This window comes from Crotalus tigris, unplaced genomic scaffold (genome assembly GCF_016545835.1).
Source record: "Crotalus tigris isolate CLP2741 ecotype Arizona unplaced genomic scaffold, ASM1654583v1 scf7180000017663.5292952, whole genome shotgun sequence".
Lineage (NCBI taxonomy): Eukaryota > Metazoa > Chordata > Lepidosauria > Squamata > Viperidae > Crotalus > Crotalus tigris.
Genome location: NW_024096550.1, coordinates 1899793 through 1916408, shown reverse-complemented (window position 1 = coordinate 1916408; position 16616 = coordinate 1899793). Strand labels below are relative to the sequence as shown.

Genomic DNA, 16616 nt, shown 5'->3' with positions numbered 1-16616 from the left:
AAGGCTTTGCTTGCACCCATGTATCTCATAGTTAAATGCTAAAGATAATCTCATTATCTTCAGCAAGGACCAAGGGCCACCAAATTCTATTTGGTTGGGTGGTTAATATCAGAAGACCAAATGCAATGTTTGTGATTAGTCTCACAAAGCTATCCACATTTTGCCTAACTCAAAGGTTAAATTTTCAATCCCCATCCTTTCCCTACATTTCTGCCATGCCTCTAATAGGCCCTAAAGCCTATATTCATGACTGGCTTAGTTTCTTCACTACTGCAGCATCTTTCAGGGGGAAAAAGAGAAAGAAAGAAATCAGTTATTTGCATTTATCATTTTCTCTAACTCTGTTCCCTGTCTATGTTTCAAGAATTCAAGACAGACTTCTTCCTGTCAAGAGACTATTATATTTTAACCTCTGGCATATTCTTTTGGGCATATATTTCACAATAGATTAGTAAATATATTATTGATCATTAAACAGCTATGATTCCATAATACATTAATTATTGACTGATGCAAAGAAAGATGCAAAGATGAAATATGATTATCATTCTTAACTTACCCAATGAAGCTCCTTGAGAATGACCAATGTAATATAAACTATCCTGCTTTGTCTTATGTAGTATAAAGTTTATAGTTGCAGGAATATCATAAATTGCCATTTCATGAAAACTGTAATAGAGGGACACAAGCAAAGGCACAAAATACTGTTGAGATTTATTTTGGTTAAGGGTAAAAAAAATCAGAAGCCTGTAAGGTTTTTTTTTTTATCTTGCCTTTATTGTTTTTTAAAAAATAATTTAAGATGGTGAACTCCTTCCTCTTCTTATTTTGCAATATCAACTACTACTACTACAACTCAAGTTGGGTTGAGAGAGAATGACTGGCCCAAAGTCACTCAGCCAGCTTTCATGGCTAAGGTGGGATTGAATCTCCTGGTTTCTGACCTGTTTGTATTGCATAGACAGCATAGGAGTGAAGAAAACTAATTTTTAATTACATGTTTGGCACTTTACTTAAACTAACCCCATTAGATTTGCAAAGTAGTAGCTGTTTTTTTAATTGTTTCATTATCAAATTGCTCATTTGTTAAAATGATACATGGCAGAGTCTTCCTTATGCTACACTTTAGCAAAAACTGAGGGCTCTAAATTCTCCATGCTGTATAGGATTTGCCTTAATAATTAAGAACAAGTCAGGGATCAGTCTTACTTCCATTTAAGATATTGTACTCTCTTCTGTTCTCTCTCCTTCCTCATTTTCTATTTGCTTTGCCAGAATTTTGTAATTGAGTTTGTTGAACCTGTATGAATTTTTTTCTGTTTATTTCTCTTAATCTGTTTCTTCCTAAAAATGTACTTCTTCAAACAGCTAATTTTTTTAGGCACACCTTCCTCTTTTGTATACATGATGCAATTTTGGCTTCATAGAATTTATTGTGGTCTTTCAAACCAACTTTGACTACTGATGACTACAGCTAGTCCTTGACTTATGACCACAATTGAGCCCAAAATTGAGACATTTGTTAAGTGAATTTTGCCCGATTTTATCACCTTTCTTGACACAGTTGTTAAGTGAATCGCTGCAATAATTAAATTAGTAATACAAGTGTTAAGTGAACCTAGCTTCTACATTGACTTTGTTTGTCAGAAGGTTATAAAAGGTGATCACATGACCCCAGGATCCTGCAGCCATCATAAATATGAGTCAGTTGCCAAGTGTCTGAATTTTGATCAAATACCCTTGGGGATCAAAGGTTGTAATGTGCAAAATGGTTATAAGTCACTTTTTTCAGTGTTGTAACATCAAACGGTCACTAAACATACTGTTGTAACTGTTGAGGACTACTTGTACATGGACCATTTTCTTTGCAACAGTTCACAAGTGATTTCCCATTAACTTCTTCCCAGTGGACTTTTGTGCCTAAGGAAGAACTAGAACTCATGATCTTCCAACTTCTAGTCCAGAGCTGTTCATCCCTAAACCAAGCTGCGTCTCATATACTAATTGCAATTTAATATTTCATTTGCTATTAATATACATTAAAGTTTAATTTATTGGCACTAGGAGGCAAAGTGCTCCCATGCATTTTGATCTTCATAGCACCTGGAACACCTTTTCCTTTCCTGGGAAAAAATGCAGGCACGTGCAATGCAGATACTTTAAAGTGTTGCAGATAGGCAGTACATCCACATTCTGCATGCTTCAAATGACATTTTAATGATAAAGTCTGGATTACTGATAAACCTTAATGAATAACTGATATTGAAACTGGAGGAAAATATCTTTATGTTCTGATGGGCTCCCTAAATTAGTGTCATAAATCCAATGAATTTGATAATTCATTATGAATATATAATACAATCTGAAAAGTTACTAAAGGATACATCTCTCATTCTACAAAACCTGACCCATTTCTCTGGCAAAAAACTGCTTTTATTTATTTACTATATAAGCTGATCTGAGTTTACCTAAAATTCCAGAATTCTTCTTGGTCAATTGTTAAATTCTGATGTCTTCTAGACCAGGTAGTTCCTCTGTTATTTATTATCCAAACATCATAGCCAGCATCTGCTAAAACAAATCCCAGGCTATTTCTGGGAAGATTGATGAGCCAACTTCTTCCTTCAGTCACAAAACCAGATACCAGTAACACAGCTGGTTTAGGCCCTTGAAAATAAGCAATCTTAAATATTATATCATTTAAGGATCATTCTAATAAGGAACATTGTCTTTTTATATACATGGAACATCACAATTCTATCTTTATAATATCTATGAAACCTTGAGGCTGAATATGAGCATAAATGTATGAAGGCTGAATGAAAAGTAATGCTTGCAATTTTATAAATTGCCAATAGATGGCTAGAAGCTCAGATGTATTCTTTAGTACCTATTGTTTCACTTCAGTTATTGGAAAGTTGTTATGAGAAAAGTTAATGTTGCTATTGTTTGTGCAATGGAAGCCTTAGTGAGATTCTTCAGTACATTTTAAGCAACGTGCCGTGACTAAATTTTTAACTGCCAAAGGAGTCTGTTCAAATGAGATTAATAGTTGATTGCAGGTTGTTTATGATGATGACTATACTGACAGGAGCAATGTGCATGGATCAAAAAAAAAAATACAAAGATGGCAAATAATAAAGAACTTATTTGCATGAGCCAGAGCAAAGTGAACTTGTGACTTTCAAGTGAGAAAAAATTAATAAAGTGGTTAAGGACAATCAGCAGATCACTTAAAACTTGGGATTTCACAGGAAATCATACATCTGGTCATATTATTGATATTCTTCAACATTAGACAGTTTGTGCAGGATGGGTTTTTCACATGCTGAACACAGAGGTGAAAGCTTCAGCAGTTGAAATTTGCGAGCAGTTGTCATGTTGTGGGGCTCACTATATTACCCAAACAAGATTAGTCCAGGAAATATGATCACAAAGTTTCACCTGCAGGGAAAAAGGATGGATGTTCTGCCCCAGACAGAACAGACGGCTTTAGTCCCATCCAGGACAGACATATAACTCAGAGGAATAAATAGAAAGTATTGCTTTACTTCTGGGAATCCTAAACAATAACTCACTGTTATCTAGAGATACATCCAGAAGCGTATTTAGTGGCATTGGTTCATTCCACAGGTAATTTGATTATGGATTTTCCCCTCTTCTTCTGCATAAGCATCACATGTTGGCATAGGACCTCCAAGCCATGTGGCTAGGAGACATGAGGCTGGATGAAACAAAGGAAACTTCCCCAACAGGGTTGTGGCTAGGATATCCTCTAATATACTTTGGTGCCTCCTCCCACTGACCTACTAACATGATAGGACTGACTAGCTGAAACTACCTTACCCATAAGCCATCTCTTAAGGAGACAGCACTTAACCCAATAAATGCCAAACATTCTTACGTACAAATCTACATGCTCTAGTCAGGGTTACATAGAGTTACATGATCCAGAATAATGGAAGGAATACTTTTGTGGACATCTCTATCTGATTCAAATGAAGAATTGGAAAGGACTATTATAGGATCTGGTTGAAGAAACAAAATGTGGAGGTCTTTTCTGTATGTTTTAAGAAACTTGTCTTTTATTGGCAGGAGTATTTGATGATTATGTGGAGAAATAAGTACATGGTATTAAGGTACATTTCAAGGATTTTCCCCTTTCTTGTTCATGAAAATATCCTATTTAAACTACAACTAGGTGAACACATTACTTTTCATTCAACCCTTACATACCATTCACAGAGGAGCTTACAATGGAATTGAGCTCAAGTAGAGGTCACAATAAAAATAATCTATAACAAAATATGCTGTAAAAAGTGCTGTTTAGAAGTTAGAAAATAGGAACAGCTGTTTCAGTCATTGCAAAATAATCAGATTGTGAAGCAAGACCAAAAGCAGTGATAATATCTCTAGGAAAGAATTCCAAAAATGGAGAGGACCTTAGTGCCACCCAAACCCACAAAACAAAATGCAGTAGGACCTCCCTAGCTAATTGTAAGTAATATATTATTCAATAGTCAATGTTCAATACTAAATTGGTGCTAGATAAGAATCAGTGGAATTCAAGAGGTGTTAGGCTGTGGAAATCTAATGATTCTAAGCTAATGACTCACTTAATTCTGCTTTCTGGCTCTTCCTGCTGTTCTTTTTCACATGCATACAAACAAACAAAACAAAACATACAAACAAAACTATTCCATGGAGATGTATTCTGAAAATGAAGTAACTGAAATACAGCATCTATAGGGTCTTCGTGCTTTCATCAGGATAAAGCATGTTTTTCCCTCTATGTGGATACTCCCTTGTCATGGAAGAAGAGCTTGTGTGTTCTATTAAGGTTGAAAGCTATGCTGGGTGTATCCCACCAGAAAGTATACTGGAAAGCCAAATAGGTCTCAGCTGAGGAACCAGACTAAGAGTAGCCACAAACCCATTAACTATGATAAGACAACAGAAAAAGAATCTCATACCAGGTTAACAAGGACTGTGGCAGTTGCTGTCCCTGGGCAGCTGTTGAAAAGTGAGTTACTGGGTTGGAGAAAACATTCTCCAAGAAAATTTCATGAAAAAGGTTTCAAACATGTCAGATAGGGTGCCCAATGGACAGGAATCCAAGATGCTAACATAGCCAGTGACATAAACAAATATCTGCATTATACAGAGATAGATTGGATAGCCATGTGAAATGTCAAAGGAATGAGCCAGGAAAATTAAATATTGTCAAAGATAATCAGGTTGGAAATTGATATCCTGGATGTCAATGAACTACACTGGTTGGACAATGGCTTTTTGCAATCTGAGAACTTCATTGTCTATTATTCAGGACATAATACAGGAAAACAAATGGAGTAGTCTTTATTGTAAGCAAGAAACTAGAGCAGTGAAAAGCTTCTTAAAAAGTCAGTGACTGAAAAATAACCATCAGAATTTACATCAAGCCACTCAGCATCACAATTATCCAAATCTATGCCCCAATGACTGCTGCAACAGAGCTTGAAATAGAGGGATTTTATGCTATGGTCCAAGAAACTATGGAACAAGTTCAAAAATACATAGTTTACATTCTGAGCGACTTCAGTGCAAATGTCTGCAAACAAGTGGAGACAGGAATCACTGGTCATTTGGATTAATGACAGATTAAGTTCTAATAGAAGGATACCAAATTAAATATACCAGAATATAATTAAAGGACATCAGACCTGACCTTGTCCACACTATTCCTTCTCTTTCTTATATTTTTACTTCTCATTTCATGACATTGAAAACGTTTTTCCCTGACTGCCTGACTTGTATTAGTACAGTGAATCTAGCAGACATTTGCCTTAGAAATATAACCATACTAATAATTCATCTCCAAAATACCTGTCTTTTCAGGACTGTGTATTCCATTAGGAATTCTGTTTGCTTTGAGATAATAGCCGTCACTTGTCAGGATTTCATACTCTTCACTAGGGTATCCCCAATACTGAATGATTTCACTCTGCAGAAAAAAAATGAATCAACAATGCCTTGAAAAAGCTAAGTAGTATTCAGGAGCATTACTACTCTAACTATTCATAATGTGACAAATGTTTTTTTTTTAAAAATAACTGGTCGCTATCTAAGTATTGTCTCTGTTTTTTTACTAGATGAAAGTACTCCTTCTCTTCCTTGCCCAATACTTTCCCATTATGTAGAAATAGGAAGGTATAATCTAATGTTTTTCAAACTTGGCAACTTGTACATGTATGAACCTTCCCACGGTGGCTGGGGACTTCTGGAAGCTGAAGTCCACATATCTTAAATACTGGTATAATTTTTCCCTTTGTGCACAGTGGGATCTCCCTGAACTAGAAGATAATGCCAAGCCAGCAACATATTTTCTATACTCCAAAGTAGTTGTGCCCTGTCTAGCTAAACATAAAGTGTTTGGATAGATAGGGCAGACAATTTTGTTTTCACAAACAGAATTGTAAAAGAAACACAATTTACAGTGGGTGTTTCAGTACTATTGCCATGATGATGATATGCCCTTTTAAGATGGTCAGTATGATTTAATCAAGTAGCATGGTTGCCTAGTGGTGAAGACACTCACTTCCCCACTCGAAAGTTTGAGAGTTCAATCTTAGGTAGTGGCGGATGTTTGGAAAAAATATCTGCTGTGAACTCTGTGTGGCGTCAGGAAGGACATCCAGACAATGTAAGGACCCACCCCACTTTGCATCTTAAGAAGACAGAACTCTTGGAATAATTCTTCCAACAGGAATCCTTTATTAAGAGAAAATGGTTGCAGGCGTTCTAGACAGGACTTCGGTCCAAGCTCTCCCATTCAAGGTTTTAAGGGGTTTCCCAGTAGCCCCACCCAATCCCCCCCTACTTCCAGTAACAGTCTCAGGCATTACATTTCCCACCCCTTTTCCTTACTGCCGGCTGGATGGAGACTTCAGAGAAAACTACATGAAAGGTAATTAGCCCCCTTTGTTATGATTAGGCCTTTTTGGTGCTATCCACATTCAATCCCTTTGAAGTTGTACCGAAGGAAGTGAGGGCCATAAAGCCCCTTTGTTCCCCCCCTTCCCTTCCTTGTATGACAGAATCCAGAGAAGGCAGAAATGGGGTTTTCTATAATTGATAACTAGAGATGAAATATAATTGGATTCTGACAGACAATAAACACTTAGCTCCATCCAGTCACCCTGAATCTACCCTGAATTAAGGGATTACATTCATATGTTGTGGAGACTATAACATGCTGGGATTAAATGGTTTCAAAAGCAGTAATAGAGCATTGATTATGTATCTTGCAAAAGAGCCAGTTTGGTGTAGTGCTTAAGGTGTTTAAGGGCCATAAAAAGAAGGGCTTTTTTTAGTGTTAGTTACTCAATTAATCTGGAAATGGAAGTTGAATAATACATTTCAAAACTGTCTCCCAAAATAACCAAAAAGTCAGGAACTTCTGTCAATTCAATTCTTTTTCTTAAGAATCTGGCTGAATAAATCATGAGGACCCCTTCCTCTTTACTACCACCTAGATGAGCAATTTACTATGTTCATCCAATGTTCAGGATTCAAATGTCTTCCATTTATAGATTTTTCTGAGGTCACTTCTTGTTGGATTAAGCATATCACCACCCAAACCAGCCACATTGTGGGTCTCTGCAAAGCAAGAACATGCAGATCAGTTGTAAAGCTTTGTCAGTAAAAGTCCTTTTCAATACAAGCCCTCTAACTAATCAATTAATAGAGCAGAAAAATCAAACTACCATCTTAATTGATCTTTGCATAAGTACAAAGAAACCATCAAAGGGCTTATAAAAATAATGTCTGTGATCCAAACCAACAAAATAATATTGCAATGCCATTTGTTTATTGTATCTTATTTAGATAAGAGATGCATAACAGCTTTTTAAGGACCAATAGCAGGGAAGTGTTCTTCACAGTCATTGGGAGCCCAATACAATGAATAATATAAATAAATTCCAATCAAGAAAGTGGATCTGAATTTAAGTATTAATAGAAATGAAAGGCTGATCAGGTGACTGTGATGGGCTTACAACTCCATTTTCCTTTGGTCATTAAGCAAATCACTATGGTTTTAAAGCAAGACATCATGTGAACATGATATACAATTTTATTTCTGCTTTCTCTATTAACTCTACTTGTCATAAGCCAGTTATGAAGCACTTGAATGTTAGACTCATGGTCATGAAATACCACAATGCCACTGTGATACTCATAAAGGCATTCTGCAAGGATCGGTAGCAAAACTATTTTCTTTTTACAGTGTTGTAGCTTTAATCACTAAACAAGGTAGTAGGTAAGTAAGGACTACTTGTACGCTAATTAAATGTTACATTTCTGGGCTAATCCTACCATCATGGCAAAATAATGCAACAAAATGCAAAGATTGTTTTATTACTCTAAAGTTTGGAGGTTACGAGTCACTGCTCTCTTTCAATTAAAAAATCCCAGGACCTAGAGATGTGAGTTTACATAGCTCTCACATAATATTGTTATATTGATTGTATGGAATGTATTTATTACAGTTTGAATATGTGCACATACTAGCAGCAGATCCCCAATACAGAATCAATTGCTTTATAATAAGGTGACCAACTTTTTTACAATGAAAAGGAGGACACAAATAAATTGAAGAAAAAAATATCGTAAAAGCTGGCTCAGCCCATGGAAGGTCAACCGCCTGCTGCGCCCCCACCCACAGCTGCCCTGCCAGCACCGCTGCACCACTGTGTGGAGCGGGCCCCGCGGCTCCCAAAGCACCAGCCGCGCAAGTTCCGGTCCTGGGGGGCAGCCCGCCATCAACCCTGCACAGCCCCGTGTAGAGAGCGCCCCGCGGCTCCCACAGCACAGTATCTTCGGAACTAACTAGGAGATGGTGTAGTTGGTTAGCAGGCAGGGGTGCTAAATTCCTGCCAATTCGCCTTCGCTGCAGACAACTTGCATGTGCAAAGTTTGCCGGTTGGGTGTTTTGGCGTGCTCAGCAGCAATTCCTATTGGCTTTCGAAAGTCAATAGTGGGAGTAGCACAGCTCATGCAAAAGTTGAAAAAAAAAATCAAAAAAAGGTGCTGGAATGCCGTTCTGAGCGTTCTATGAGAAAAAAAAAGCCCTGCAGATTAGTCTTCAAATATCGAAAAGGAGGACATGTAAGAGGACACTTTTCAAGGGAGGACAGAACCTACAAAAGGAGGACTGTCCTCCCTAAAGGAGGACGGTTGGTCACCTTATTTATAAGTGATAAAGACACAAGAAAGTCACAAAGGGAGACATTACAGTATAGACATATAACCAAGTTTTGATATCTTTGTTGAGTTTCTACTGTTATTATAACAGGATGATCCTGTGTTTGATAAGTGGTAGAAATAAGGAGCCCTGATTATAATTAGTACTTAATAGCCCAAAATAAGCAATAATAAAACTCCATTTTTAAGGATGTTACAGGAGAGGCACATCTATGAAGGACATCTATGAAGCCAAAGAAACAATACATACTTACATAAATTAACATACAAATTGATTCAACTTGAGTTTGTAGGAAGTCAGCCCCCCAGAGAAGGAAATATTAAAAGGGCAGAAAAATATATTTCCTAAAAGGATCTTAAAGAGGCAGAAAAGCATGCCCAGTTTTTCTTAATAGCCTCAGGTCTGCTTCCCCCAAGCAGAAACCAGCTCTATAGAAATGCAGATGCAGACCATTCAGGAAAGTTGGAGCTAGAAGCTTAGGAAGACAAAGTCACCTAAAATCTACATACCCCACCCAAAGTCAAAGACAAGACATAATAGGATTAACTCACAGATGCCAAAGGGACACAGGTCAAAATACATGACACAGGAAATACAAAGCCTCAAACAGGAACAGGAAATAACCTCAAAACAAAAGGCTCCAGAGGGTATAAAAACCCACTCCCTAATGTGCTGAGCCCCTTTTTCCTCTTTTCTGCCGAGCCATCTTTCTGTCTGGCTCTCCTCTTCAATAAACTGCAACCTTCTTTCTAAAGCAATGGCCATGTTGTTTATCCCCAGCTTGGACTGAACCATAATGAAGACTTTTCTTCCAACAAGTTGGCACCCCAGAATGGGACTCCAAGCTAATCTCTGCAATGGACTGAGACTGGTAAGCCCCATCTTGCTGGCAGCAGACCCCTTGTGTCTGTGGATGAAGTGGAGCCTGAGTAGTAAAGGGAGTTTTGAGTTTGCGCTCAGGGGCTGCTTTGGAAAGAAGGTGAAGGTGAGTACCTCTAAATTTTAACTTTAAAGCCTAGGGTAACAAAGGAAATGTGTGTATATCTGTGTGTGAGAGTGAGAAGACCCTTTTTTCTCCAATCACAGTTGGATTTTGCTCCTTCTGGTCTTTCCTAACCACAGAAAGGATCTGTTCAAGTGGCAGACCCTGGAAAGCATGGGGGTTTGGCCAGAGCGCAGGACCTTTTGTTAGGGAAAAGGGAGAGGCTATGTGAAAATGGAATGGAATGAGTGAATGAGAGAATTGGATTTGGGCAACCAGCTGGTAAGGCCCTGGAAGCAAAGCCTAGTTCAGAAGGTGCCTGTACTCACTGTGTAGGGGGCAGCAGGTCCTTCCAGATCCGCAAGGGGTCTGAAAACGGTGGCAGGAAAGGAGGTGCTCGTACTCACCTTTTAAAAAAAAAAAAAAAGAGGTGGCAGGTCCTCCTGGACTCACGAGGAGTCTGAAAACCAGTAGTTGGAAAGGAGGTAACAGTACTCACTGCTTTTTTTAAAAAAAGTGGCAGGTCCTCTCAGACTCACTAGGAGTCTGAAAACCATGATAGGTAATTCTCAGGGAAAGATATGAGGGTACTTCATCAGGGAAACAAAGTCCTCCTGGATGCTTTTTGTCCCAAAACCCAGAAGTTTTTTTTCCTTTTGTACCTGACTGAGCCAAAGTGAGCCCCACATCTGAGAGGAAACATGGGAAGCAGCAGTTCAAAGGTGACAAATAGGACTCCCCTAGGAGAATTGTTCAAAATAAAGAGCAAGAGAAATATATTAAAAAATGGACTTTGCTCGAGGCTTTGCTGGGAACCCAATTTAGCTAAATAAAGGTACTTAAAGGGAAAATAAAGTATAAGAAATAGTGATTCTCTCTTCTTCTTCTTCTTCTATACAACCATGTGGTATGTTTAAGATTTGTGCCTTCCCTAACTTGAGTTAACTGAGATTTGTGGTGGGAATGACTAGGATGTGTAGAACTAAAAGTTCTGTTTCCTTTTCTGTTCTCTTGTCTTTGTGTATATATGTGTGTCAAAGTCTTTGTGTGTGAGGTAAATGTGACTGTTAATTGTTTCTAATACAAAGAGAAAAGAATTTTAAAATTCTGCTAGAACTTTTGCTTAAAATAAGCCATCAAAAGAAAAATATCTTGCTCTGTTTGTCTGGCCAACAAACAGAGTGAAGAAAAATATGTTTGTTTGTTTGTTTGTTTTTCTTTTTCCTTTCTCTCTCTGTACTCTTAAGAATAGCCCAAAGTTACCAGGAGGAAATGTTTTAAGTTTATCTGCTGGGAAACCTTTACTGTATGTGTTATAAATGGGTTTTATCTGCCTATCCTTTTCCTGAAACATGAGGTGTGTCTAGCTACAAGAGCCTCCTGAAGCTCAAGTTTGCTTGAGTGGGGAAATAATCTTCTTCTTAAGTTACTTTTTTTTATCCTATCATTAATTGGTGAAATTACTATGAAGCTAATCCTGGAACATATAAGCATTTCTCAATCTCTAAAGTAATGTGGTCTATTTTAGAATAAATGTTAAAGGTAGATCCTCCTGCCCCTGGCAAATTGCACACTTTAAAATATTAGGCTTTTAAAAATTATTTGGATCTTTCAGCATTTTCAAGCTGCCCAGCATTTTTTTTCAAGTTGCAAATCCTTAAGTCTTTAATATGTTACAAATGTCCAGTTCAGAAGTGAGACCTTTTATTTATGTTCTCTTACCAGAATCCAGCCTTTCTTTTGTCCTCACCTGTGATTTCCTCATTTTGTCTGTCTATCTGTTTCTTTAACAAGTGCAGTATTAATGCCTTCTGAAACTCTGCCTGTAAGTTACCCCCCACCCTCATGTACTTCTCCTTTTCTTATCTCTGTTCTCCATTCCTTTGTCTGCCTCTCCTGGGAGAGTCCACCCCGAAAGGGGGGAGGAGCTCTTGTTCTCATGTCTTTCAGCCCTACACAGATGACCCCACCCAACTTTTGGAAGCAGAGCACACTGAACCAGACACTGCCTCCATCCATTTGAGCCATGGAATTGGGTTTTGAATCCAGTCATCCACTAAAAAGCCACCATGCAACCAGAGTGGAATGCATCTTCCCAAGTTCTACCTGCCTGCAAAAGCTGCAAAAGAAGGAAGGAGTCCTGGAGCCATTGGTCCCCTTGTAAAGCCTCAGAAGAAAATTAGGAAGACTATCGGGGGAGAGTGGAAACACATTGTAAGGTTTTCTTTCTTGTCCCATTTGAATTGTAATAAGCCAGTTGAATGTATTTATGGAGTGATGGCATTTGGGAGTAGCTGGCACAGCAAGTCTTGAACACCTTGGATTTCTGTCTAGTGGGAGGGAAAATTTATCCTGGATGGTTGTATTGCCTGTTTGTATTAGTAGCTGCACATACATACATGCACACACACCATTCAGAATCACATTGAGTCTATCTCTTTCACTTACCTTCAGTAAAACTCCAGCCTGATTCTTGCCCTGTGTCATTAAAACTTTGTAGGAACAATTTCCAGCAAATTCCAAGGGGAGAGAAACAGCCCTCCTCAGGTGATTTGCAATTCATATGCCCTGACTGAGGAAGTAGCAGAAAAGATATCTCCAAACCTAAGCCCTGCATATCTTGCATTGGTGGATTCAGATTGGGAGTCCTAGGGCTCATGATGTGCAATTTAAAGAAAATGTAACAGCCTGGCTTGCATACCGGCTAAACTTAATTGGACATTACAAACCTGGATGCACTGAACTAAGCTAAGGCAGGAAACAACCATTGAAAATGGGCAGCCAGTGGTTATGTACTGAGGCAAACCATGGCTGTGAAGAATTTTGGGAGGAATGTGCAAACCTGACTGGAAGCTCAAAGTGACATCCAACATATGAAAATAATTGGCACAGAATATTGGAAACTATAAGTTTCTTTTCCACCTAACAAAATTTTTGCCCTGACTTTTAGAACTTTATGGGTTGGAAGCTCTCCTTTTGGGAGCAGGGATCTTTATCTGCTTGCCTCCATTAGTGTCTTCTTCTTTTTTGACTTAACAATTTAAAGCTTGTTTACCAAGTATCACTGATCAGATCAATTTTAATCTTGTGCCAGTAAAAGTGTGTCAATCACACTATTATGGTACAAAGGGGGATTGTGGGAAGTCAGCCCACCAGAGAAGGAAATATTAAAAGGGCAGAAAAATATATTTCCTCAAAGGATTTTAAAGAGGCAGAAAAGCATGCCCAGTTTTTCTTAATAGCCTCAAGTCTGCCTCCCCCAAGCAGCAACCAGCTCTATAGAAATGCAGATGCAGACCATTCAGGAAAGTTGGAGCTAGAAGCTTAGGAAGACAAAGACGCCTAAAGTCTACATACCCCACCCAAAGTCAAAGACAAGACATAATAGGATTAACTCACAGATGCCAAAGGGACACAGGTCAAAATACATGACACAGGAAATACAAAGCCTCAAACAGGAATAGGAAATAACCTCAAAACAAAAGGCTCCAGGGAGTATAAAAACCCACTCCCTACATGTGCTGAGCCCCTTTTTCCTCTTTTCTGCCAGAGCCATCTTTCTGTCTGGCTGTCCTCTTCAATAAACTGCAACCTTCTTTCTAAAGCAGTGGCCATGTTGTTTATCCCCAGCTTGGACTGAACCATGATGAAGACTTTTCTTCCAATAAGTTCTTACTTAGCTCCCGATGTTATGCATGTAGGCTCAAGAATAACCAGTAATTTCATTCTTGTATGAATTAACTTTCTAATTGCACTACAAAAAAAATTTGGCCAAATATTAAAAATGGAGGAGTTGGCTTTGATATGACTTCATTGAAAATTTGTTTGAATTGTACATTGGTCATGATACACTGAAAAAGGGAAGAGTGATAGTTCCATCTTATGGATATATCTGTGTTTCATAAAAATAAGTGTTTTAAATTTATTATGGGAAATAAAATATAAAATTCATATGGTGTGGACACTATAAAATGCCATTTAGCTTGGATTAAATGGTTTCAAAAGCAATAGATTAGATACAAAGTATCATTAATTAGGTGTCTTACAAAAGAGCCAATTTGGTGTAGTATTAATTTTGTGAATTAGAAACCAGAGGACTGGTTTCACCAGCCTAAGAACAACCCTCCTTATCTTAAGATTGTGCTACTGTTCAATGAATACCTGATGAAAACAATACTGTTTACACCTACACAATTTGGGTTTGTTGCCTAAATAAAGTGCACTTGGGAGCCACCCAGAATTGTCTGAAAGTTGGAGGGATATATAAACATTTTAAACAAACAAACCAAAAAAAGTAGACAATCATTTCCTACTGTGGGAAAAGCCTCTTTAGTCCTAAAACAATGGGAAAGTCTTAACTTGCCACTCAATGTTTAGTCTCTTTGAACATAGCTAAATTTTGTTATACAGCCTGTAAAATTAGACAAATTTTGACAATCTAGTGATGAATCCAATACAAATTGTAACATTTCATTTTGTTTGGTTTTTATTTTTTATTTTTAATGTTTTGTTTGCATATCTGGTAGGGGACTGTAATAAAAATATTGATTTATTAAAGTTCATTTAAAGGGCATCCTTACAAGGAAACTTTGTTAACAAAGTGAGAAACTGCCAGCATTTCCTTGTCCACAAGCAGGCTGGCTATCTCAATGTTTTATCCTTGTTAAAAATGGAATCTTCTGCACTGCTTTTGTTTTACAATAGAGACATATTTTTTCCATTATCTGCAACACATTCCATTTCCTTAAATCTTGTTAATGAATCAAATCCCGCAGATTTCCCACCTCTCAACATCAAAGTTTGTTAGTTTATAATTTTCCTTTCTGTTGTTCAGGGTCCCTTTCCTTGAAAAGCAAGTATCTAATGATCTGGCAATCTCACTTGGTGTTATGCTCTTTCTTGTGGTGAATTTCTACCACATACATGTAAGTGATATTGAAGTTTTAGCACTATATGTAGAACATATATTTTTTAAAAAACTAATGGTAACTAATCACAATTTAACTAGTCATATGTTAATTTTGAAATTGGCCTGGAGGGCTTGGAAAATTGTTATTAGAATAATTGAATGATTATGGGATAGTCACTGTAAATGTACCCTATCTCTCTTTACCCATATTTATATAATGTATTAAAATAAAGAATTTCCAGCAGGAACTAGAAAACATTATTGTTTAGCTATGACTTCTGTTACAGGTAGGGATTTTACTATTTGATCTATGGTATTTGCAATATTTTTATGAAGACACGAGAAGACCCAGGTGGGCTTTCAGATCTTTAGATATCAGTTGTTTTACTTTGAAAGTCCAAACAATATTTTTACCTATAATGTTTTCTCAACTATTGGATTAGCTTTTCATTTTTCATAGTAAATTGTACCAGTTAAAATATGATTTAAATACTAGTGGCATTATTTGTGTAATGTGATTAGATGTGCCTTCATTCTAAAGGATTATACTTCAGGGAATGAATGTTAAGATTCTTTTGGGAAAAACTAATTAACATCTAAAACAGTATTGCAAAATAAAAATATTTCCCCATACAAATTAAGGACAAAAATTAAAGAATGTACTTTACCTTATATTGTTGTGTCGTCTGAAAAAACTTGATACTGAATAGATCCTACAGAAAGCTTGCAATGGAATATAATTTGAATATATATGCAAAAATAGATAGATCATAATTACAAGTTACATAAACAAAAAGATCCGTATACGCCCAATCATAATCCATCACCTGATTACCTGTATTGCAGCTTCAGTAGTCCACAGATTGATTAATGTCTATGGACATTGATTTTTTAGTTGCTCTTTCAGTGTGATCTCTGTCAATAATGTATTCCACCAAACAATTTTAAAGAGCAGGATAAAGAGGCAGAAGTTGAAATGTGAGTCTGATGTAAAGGTCAGATAAATTGGTACTGATGGTCTGACCAAACATTTATGTATTTGTGTAATATATTGTAAAAATTGGAAGGAGAGCAGAAGAGAAGAATCAACAGCCAGATGAATAGACTGTTACAATGCTGATGAGTGTGCCACTGGAAGGTTTGAAGGACAGATTGTTATGGAAAATCATTTTGCAAAGTCATTTTGTGGCACATAAAGGCTGGTCTGATTGCAATGGTGCTTAACTGATCAAAGGCAGATACAGGTTTCATTGTTCTTTTTCCATTCCCATTGTTTCACCTGAATAGTCTTTGAGACCCAGTGTGATATAAATGGTTAAGGTACCAGCCTATAAACCAGGAGCCACTAGTTCTAGTCCTTCCTTTGACATGGAAACCAGTTGGATCACTTTGAATCAGTCACTGACTCTCAGCAGAATTCACTTCATAGGATTGTTGTAGGGAAAATAGGAGGAGGAAAGCGCATTATCTATGTTTGCTAC

General features: G+C 37.4%; 1 protein-coding gene across 6 annotated transcripts in view; it reads right to left on the bottom strand.

The window, feature by feature from the left end:
- The window catches only part of LOC120304882 (lipase member M-like), a 33560-nt gene extending 17698 nt beyond the window's left edge, over positions 1-15862 (bottom strand). For 4 of the 6 annotated variants that reach the window (XM_039335928.1, XM_039335931.1, XM_039335932.1 and 1 more), the window contains exons 1-5: positions 15804-15862; positions 7528-7638; positions 5866-5983; positions 2469-2667; positions 560-669 (exon numbers count right to left, since the gene is read on the bottom strand). In XM_039335928.1, the coding sequence (XP_039191862.1) occupies positions 560-669; positions 2469-2667; positions 5866-5983; positions 7528-7629 (529 nt within the window). In that variant the 5' untranslated portion in view covers positions 7630-7638; positions 15804-15862. Of the gene's footprint in view, positions 1-559; positions 670-2468; positions 2668-5865; positions 5984-7527; positions 7639-10555; positions 11143-15803 lie in introns of those variants that run through there. The other 2 variants (XM_039335930.1, XM_039335929.1) reach the window with 2 other exon arrangements.
- Positions 15863-16616: the final 754 nt, after the last annotated feature.